Here is an 8,652-nt window from a genome sequence, read left to right as displayed (position 1 = left end):
AGTTACTCACACATGTACCACTGAGGCATCCATTCACTCATCAACACACCCATACACACACTCACCCATTCATACAGCTGTTCACAGATGCACTCTTGAACCTATACACCCAGTGAATCATCCACTCACACATTTATAGACAGTTACACCCAACTCCACCTACCCACACAGACACTCAAGCACCCATAGAGATACCCGAAAAAACTAATCAATAACCCATATAGATCCTCATTTAGGTACTCACCAACCCATGGAACCGCTTACACACCAACTGACAAACTAAACTGTGTGAATGTCTGTATTAGTTACTAACACATGCATTCAGTAAGACAAAATTAATCACTCACTTATACAGTCAGTCACACAAATACTAAATCATCCATCCTGACTCTTATACACCCATTCATTCTTCAATACACCTTGGCATAAACATAAAACATATTTACATTTTATAGAAACACATAGTCACTGGATGATGTCATCAGTGATGTCATCAGTGATGTCATTTGAGATGTCATCAGTGATGTCATCATGAATGATGTAATATGTGACGTCATCAGCAGTGCATTGCGGGGGCGTGAGTTATAGTTAGCTCTACTAACTATAACAGGGGAATTTCTATGGTTTTGTACGAGTGAAATGTCCAACTAACTATAACTCCCCAGAAACCTATGTTTTTTCAGTGAATTTCTAAGGTTTTTTTAAATGCTAATATCTAACTATAACGTGCCTGAAACCTATGATTTTTTCAGTGAATTTCAATGGTTTTTTAAATGCTAATTTCTAACTATAACGTGCCTGAAACCTATGTTTTTTTTAGTGAATATATATATATATATATATTATCTGCAAATTATGCAGAATTTAATTGATTATGTGGCAAGCAGTGAGGAAAACACTGCAGTGTCATAATCACATAAATCCAGTGGCCATGCTGAGAGGTAGGCCTGTCTAACATCAGTGGTTTTGCAAAAGTCCAGATGGTTCATTCACTGTAAGTAATCATTCGAATTTAAAAGGTTGCATGCCTGTGTTTTAGTTTGTTTTCACTAGTTACTACGATTTTAAAATGTTTGTTTTGTTATGCCTACTTTGCACGTTATAAATATTGTAGCATATATTTAAAAAAATGCAATATTGGGAAAGGTGAATCTTGGGTTTATCGCCCAATCCCAGTGCAAATATGTTTTTGAATTAGGATTGGCTGCTGAAAGCTATACACTGAAAAAGCCCCCAGATTGGCTAATACAAAAACGATTCATCAGTTTATACACTGAACTGCATCCTCCACTCCGCTGCTTTGACAAGGCGCACTTGACATCGAACACTTAAAAGGCTTCAGTTACAAGGGGCATTGACATAGCATGTTCGAATTTCATGGCATCCTTTGCTTTAAGTAAAATAATTCATGGTATTTTGTTGCTGAAAGGGGGTCGGGGAGCTAACTGCGAGACTGCACATCGTAGTGTTATTATATATAATAAAATGGTTACGCGTACTCTTTCTTTGCTTCGTTCAATGATTCTCTTAGTTCGGGAACCGTGAATCATCCGCATCTCCATGGTGACTTGGTTAGACAAGAAATATGAGCTTGAAAACCAAGGTTACTTTCCTGCTCTTTCTCTCTCTCTCTCCGTCTCTGAGTTTCTGCGTAGCAGGTGATGATGAGAATTGCATTTTGATTTGCGAGCTTAATCTAAAATTAAAGCCTGCGTCGGCGTCGCCCGGGCCCCGGGTGCTCTGTATTCGGCCTCAGTAGCCGGCGACGCTCGCAATTAATGACGTCCGTGTGGTGACGCAGGCAACGTGCACATGAGCGACCTTGTGTCCGAGGGCCTGTCACCGCCGTATACCATAATCAGAAGATACCTTCATTAATATCCCTCCATGCTCCCAATAGCACACAGAAGAGAGAAAGGCACCAAAAACGGAGACGCAATATGCGTCAATGTGAACCGGATGCACTTCGATGGAATAACTTTGTTTGTGGACCCTGCCCTTAGTCTGTGGATGCCGTGCTTGCCGCTTCTTGTTTTCTTTTTACCTGACAGCATTGTGATAGCGTGGCACAAATAAGAATTTCCCAGCAGCCGTCCACTGTTGTCCACCCGACATCCAATATCTGCTCTGGCAACCGGTGAAAGCAGATCCGCTCTCTTGCTGTTTTTTTGTAAACTAACACCGCCACCTTGACTACAGCAGAAGTTCCCCACCGCGGGTGTTTGCTATTTGCCTGTCCACCGCAAGAACAACTATTCGTGGACGCAGCGAGAAAAAAAACTCCCTGCAGTTTGCTACAATCGACAAACTCACTTCACCCCAGCTGTCCAATGGCCTCCCCAGGTAAGCACAGATTCGACCTTGTTATTTTAGGGTGGCATTTGGCATACTATAAATGTATATTTTATTTCCCGCTTGGAAAAACACGTAATAGCCGTTTTGCATGCGTGCAGACGTCTGAAATGGAACATGCATGTCAAAAAGTTCTTTCAGCACGCGTCATGCGCAAAAGTTAAATGGAGCGCGAAACGATAAATGCAGTGTGAGACTTAGACATTACATTGTACATTTAATATAGACAGTGCATTAAAGGCATTCGGCTAGAGTTACATGTCACACATTTTGTTGCATGTACAGCAATGGATAAACAATTGTATGCTGTTTGGGAACTCGTCTATGTGCTTCTTTTGAGGAGAAAGAATTAATCAACAAAAACTAAACAAAATATTGATTCCCAATGATTAATTATCCACTGTGGAATATTCTTATTTTCGTTCTTGTATTGTAAGAGGACATGTTCGCCTATTGATTCTTTGCACTATCCCTTCAAATCATTCTCGCTACTTAGTTTAATACCCAGCACAAGCAAAATGAATCTTCCAGAACCTACTTTATATTGGATGAAGTCCCAGGTACAAAACGGATGTAAACACCAAGTCATGGCAGCAGAGCAAGAGGCTCACCTTCCTTCTAGGGTGGATGACGTCATGCACGCTTGACCACGTACTAGGTGACGTCAGGGGCAGACTTTGCTATGTGCCTAAAGCAGATGTGATACAGCCCACCATTCCCACGCCTGTTCTTGATGCCATTCACATGCAGCAGATATTGTCCTGTTTACCTTACCTAGTTTTGCTTCATCTCCTCTTTCCTGTAGGATAAAGTAGTTCTAGTTGGCATTTTTTTTCTATCTCTAACACCTATTTAAATGGCAGCATATTTTCCAGATGGATTTACAAAGTCACTCTGCTCCTTCGACTGCGTTCTTGGGGTCTATTCACAAAGGTAAACTTACATGAGAGTAAATCTGTGTATGGAAGTTTACTCTTACACTTTTGAATAACTTTACTACTGAATGCTCCTGACCATTTCCGAGTGTAAAGCTACCAAAAAATGTAGTCTTACATGTCCCCACTCCTGAAATAGCAGTGTAATCAATACAAACAGCAAATACAATTGTAAACTTACTAATAGTATTGACTTTCCACCCTTGCGATTCCAAGAGAATATGGCACCTGAGACTTTGACAATTCACCCACACCTCAGCAGCCTATAACACTCACTCCTGGACTGTTTTGGTCTTTTTACCCGCTTCTGACTGTTGAGTGCTTTTTTGCAAATTCAGAAATTTTCTCGATGGATCTCTGACCATTCCCCTTTAATCCTCCATTTTGTTTGGTGTGTTTGAGGGCTCTGGTGGTACAAGAGCTGAGCGATCATTTCTGGGCATGCCTCCCCTGGTTGCCAGCATGATGTTGCTGCAAAGTGGATGTCCCCTGCCCCTCCCACTTTGTCGGGATTGCAGCGAGGGGTTGATTGGTGGGCACAACAGGAGCATGTGGTTTATGCAGCCAGAGGCTGCCACTGCAACCATGGCCAGGTCTGGGGGAAGTGGCTGGGTCAATTTGTATAAAGGGATTAGAGCTCTGGTTTAGACCATTTAGGATGTTGATGTACCACTTGAGTTTTGATGATTCATGCTGTGGCTGTCTTTTCCTATGTACCTCGATATATGTGTGTCAGTTGTTCAACTCTTGCCACGTTCTGTGGTCTAAAATCAATACAATTTGTATATCAAAATAAAAAAAACTAGCATTGACTTTACAACTATATTTGGGATTCAACACACTTAATTGAGACTCCACAATGGAGGAGGAGATCTCCAGATGGTAAATTGTAGGGGAAAGTCTGGGTCTATGAAACTACCAGTTACCATCAAGGATATTCAAATCAAACACATGATTTTTTGTGTATAAAGTGAGTTGATTCCTTGATGGTGCATGGTTATTAAGGAATAACTATGCAGGTTTAATGTGGTTTTATTGGTGTATTTGGCATGGAACTATTAATATTTTTAATGTACAATTTTTTATATAATATTTCCTACGCACTGAGAATGGTTACTATTGCCTCTACTTGTGGTTTATGGGACAACTCCCCAAAATAAATATATATGGTAAAACTTAAAAGTTTGTTACACTTAAAAATAACTAGGAAAATATTCTACCTCAAATATTAAAGTAATTTATTGAATGTATTTACTTTAAATGTAGAGTGATAGAGTAAAATGTTAGTATTAGGGACTTAATTTTACATTTAAAATAATTATTTTGAACATAATAAATTAATATAAAAGCATTTTTCTGAAGTTTAAATTAAAAAATATTCCCATTTAAAGTAAAAAAAATATAGTTTTATTTTGTATTTAAATGATTAAAAATGATGTTTGAATGAATGAAAAGTCATTTTAATCATTTTTAATATAAAATAATGTTACATTCTTCTTTAACCTTAAAAAGAATATTCGAATATCAAAATAAAATTACATTTACTTATACTTTCAAATAGTTCAAATAATGTCATTTGTTTTAACATTAATTCTTATAGGCTTTTATTTCAAGTCCCTACCTCCAATATTTTAATCTGGAGAGTGCTTCTGTACTAGTGGTTGGCTGTGTGTGATATTGAACATACTCCAGGTCTAATCTGGAGTACACTTGCTACTGTTTTGGGTAATTTTTCACTGTAGTAACAATGGAAGTGCAGTTTGTGAATAGCATTATGCTTATCCTTTTGTGAGTTGGTGGTCCCTCCAAACCACTTCCTAGCTCTACCAAAGCACTCCTCCCTTACCTCCTCCCTTTTAATACTAAGTATTCCTGATCGGGGCGTAGCCTGACAGCATGGCCACCTAGCCGTGTCTTAGGCGAGCTCCGTGCGGCGGCCCAATGTAATTCAAAATCCTGCATTATCCTTGCTTTATACCGATACCGGTTTGTAGCCTGAATTGAAGCAGACCCTGTGCATCCATTGATAACGGCTGCGGAGGTGAATATAAAGCTGCATTGTTAGGAGTAACGGGGCTGCCCGGACTGTGTAGCGGTGCCATCTTGAGCTGGGGGAGCCGGAGACGAGGGTCTGCAGAGAAGTGCCGAGTTCCCGGATGCCCCTGGGACTTGTCTCGAGGAACTGATGAGGTGTGGTAAGCGGATCCGGGGCTCCGGGGTGAAGGTCCTGATTCTGCAGCTGCATTACAACGGAAGCTGTGACACCGGCGGGCCGCTGGAGTCCAGAAGCGGAGCCCAATGCCAAGTGATGGAGGAGCCCTCCAGATTCTACCCCTGTACGAAGCTGTTGGGAGAGGCACCGCTCCTCAAGATTGAGGCCTGCTGTGAGGAAGTCCAGACCCGATGGGGGTAGATGGCGAGAGCCTCTCCCATACAGGCAGGGTGGTGGGGAGCCTCGGATTGAGACCCCGAGGTAAGAGGGGACACTGCCTGGGCCTCAAATATAATTGCATGGTGAGTGGATCCTCTGAGTGGAGGCCAGGGAGTCGAGGTGACAGAGGCAGACGCCGGCCTGGAACCAGCCCACACACAGTGCCATATCAGCGCAGCACTAGCTTCCACTGAGTACTGGTCAGACTCCCCTGGCATTAATCTACAGCTGACGTAACCCAGCTGTATGGAGGAACTGCAGATCACTGCACTTTCCCATTTCGGCTACATTTATGGGACATACTATAATCTGGACAGCGGAGGTGAACTGCACCTGGCGGAAGGCGAACCCCTGGATGAAATTTAGACAATGAAAGCTGCATGGTTTACTAAGGGGAAGCCAGCAGTATAACTAGGGGAACAAACTGATGGCTTCTGCAGGTGAGGAGAATCGTGTGGTGCAGATTGAAGGACTGACGCACCCTAGAGGAACGTAATCCCAGGGCAGCACATGATTGTGGTTTATGGTGGAGGACCGTCTGGACACGGATTGAGATGATTTGAGGGTCCAACCTTTTATGGAAAGAGGGAGGAGTTCCCTCCCTGGGGCCTTTCATCACAAGTCCAAAGCTGACTGACTGGAGCTGCTGGGCAGAGACTTAAAGAAATGGCTGGGTAAGAAGGCCAAGTTACATACAGTGTAGCCCAAGCTTAGACTGAAATTCTACAAGGGAAAAAGCTGTGCAGAGAGGTGAAACAATCGTATTCCAGACAAGAGTGTGGCTCACTGGAGAGTCGCTTTAGTTGTTCCCACGGCGGAGACATCACACAGGGAGTGTTCCCATTCTGACCCTTGAGCACCATGGGGAAAGAAAAGCCAGTGAAATCACAATCAAATAAAATACTGAACTATGCCCAGCCGGTCTTCCATGGTCCTGAAGACACCACTGGGAACCAAGCAATGGACAGGGGAACTCTGGAAGGAGGGACTGAAGATGCGCCAACACTGATGGATGTAGTACGCGCCGTCCAGTCCACAATAGAGGAGATGATAAAAAAGATTAACAATGTGGCAGAGATGTCTACCTCCTGCGTTGCGACCTCCGGAAGGTTTTGGACAGGGTAACGGTCACAGAAAATGATACCGACGCATTAAAAGAGGAAGTTAAAAGCCTTAGCGCCACAGTGGTGGAACTGAAGCATCAGGTAGTTTAGCTCGATGACTGAGCGGAGGACTCCGAAGAGCGATCACGAAGGCGGAATCTACGATTTGTGGGTTTTCCTGAAACGGCAGCGGGCCCTGTAGTGGACCTGTTTTTGGAGGAATGGATCACCCGAGAAATGGCCCCTCAACAGTTATCAAACTTCTTCAGTGTGGAGAGGGTACATCGAATGCTTGCGGCCCCCCTGACGCCTGCAGCACCCCCTCATGCTATTATTGCAAAGTTACTGAATTTCAGAGACCTAGACCTTTTGCTCCAACTCTCTCGCAGTGGACGACAGTTCTTCTTCACGGGCCATTCCATTACAGTGTATCCTGATTACACGCAACAAGTTCAGGAGCAGAGGAAGACCTTAGTGGCAATCAAATGGCGACTTCTGGATTTAAACTTGAAATATAGCCGTATGTTTCCGGCGAAGCTCCGGATGGGAGTGAGGGCCGTGCCCTGATCTTTTTCTCGGCAGAGGAGGCGAGAGACTGGTTGGATGCTAGGGCCCTGGAGGGATGATGTTTGGTTCCTTCTACGAGCTCTGTTGGGACACCCACCTCACAGCCCTCACTGGGAGGTCGCAGAGAGTCCACCCGCCAAAAGCCTCAAAGGAGAACAATGAGCTTGGGCCGTATCACGGTCCGTCGAGACTGAATATTGCATGCTTCGGACTCGAAGGTGGTCCCGGACTCTATAGAACCAATGCCAGATCTTGCACAGGAAGACGGAGGACCAGGCAGTGGTCATGAATATCTTTCTCTGAGCTGAACACTGACTGCTGAACTGTACAGATAAGTTGACCCCGTGTAATTGATAAGTGGTCCTCAGAAACTAGATGGCTTTACATTTTTTGGGATACCTGGGAGGTTTATATTCTGGAATGTAGGGGTGACTCCTTAACCTTCTAGCTTCCTCTTACTTTAATCTGCATATGTAGGTTGAGAGCCATCCCAATGCAAAAAGTTTTGAGTAACGTGTGGCCGCCGGAACGGCAATGCCCCCACTAGACTAGGTCCGCCGGGGTAGCTTGAGAGCAACCTCGCGCCTTGACGTTATCAGTTCTCTTACACAGCGTTCATTTAGATGTAAATATTGATATCTTGATATCTTGGATACGGCTAAATTGGGTCACGACCCTAGAGCAGCCATGCAGACATTGAGGTATTGGTGGGAATGGGGTGGAGGGGGTGGTTTGGGGCGGTGTGTACTGTTTCTTATGAGGATCATCTGTTGCACATATGAATCTTACTACTGCCCGGGGTTGGATTCCAAAGTTTTGTTTTCAAATGTTGGTTTGTTTGTTGGGGAATTTTTAATGACACGAAGCATTATGCCATTATACACAGATTTTGGACTACACTGGAGGGAGATACCATCGGGGTGTGATACACATCAAGCACTTGATACAACATCACCATGGCAGTACAGATGTTTAGGTTTCTTAGCTGGAACGTCTGATGGTTGGCAACCCTAGATAAGCGTCGTAGAATACATGCTTTCCTGAAGAGATATAAAATAGCAATAGTAGGGCTACAGGAAACACACATCTGGGGAAACACAATAGCGAGTCTCCGTAAACGGTGGAGGGAACAGATATATGCTATATCATATTCTGGTTTTGCACGTGGGGCACTGGTATGGGTGGCACCGGGAGTTCCTTTCCACCATATCCAAAATGTTCTAGACCCTGAGGGGCGGTATGATATTGTGTTTGGCAGATGGGA

The 8,652-nt window shown here is 43.7% G+C and overlaps 1 protein-coding gene across 1 annotated transcript in view; it reads left to right on the top strand.

The window, feature by feature from the left end:
• Positions 1-1,744: 1,744 nt before the first annotated feature.
• Positions 1,745-8,652, top strand: part of LOC146785774 (phospholipid scramblase family member 5-like) — a 197,875-nt gene continuing 190,967 nt past the window's right edge. The window contains exon 1 of the mRNA XM_085633635.1: positions 1,745-2,343. Within this exon, the coding sequence (XP_085489761.1) occupies positions 2,331-2,343 (13 nt within the window). The 5' untranslated portion in view covers positions 1,745-2,330. The remainder of the gene's footprint in view (positions 2,344-8,652) is intronic.

Source organism: Triturus cristatus, chromosome 11 (genome assembly GCF_964204655.1).
Source record: "Triturus cristatus chromosome 11, aTriCri1.1, whole genome shotgun sequence".
NCBI classification, from domain to species: domain Eukaryota; kingdom Metazoa; phylum Chordata; class Amphibia; order Caudata; family Salamandridae; genus Triturus; species Triturus cristatus.
The sequence above is the reverse complement of the archived record's forward strand: the minus strand, read 5'-3'. Positions and strand labels throughout refer to the sequence as shown.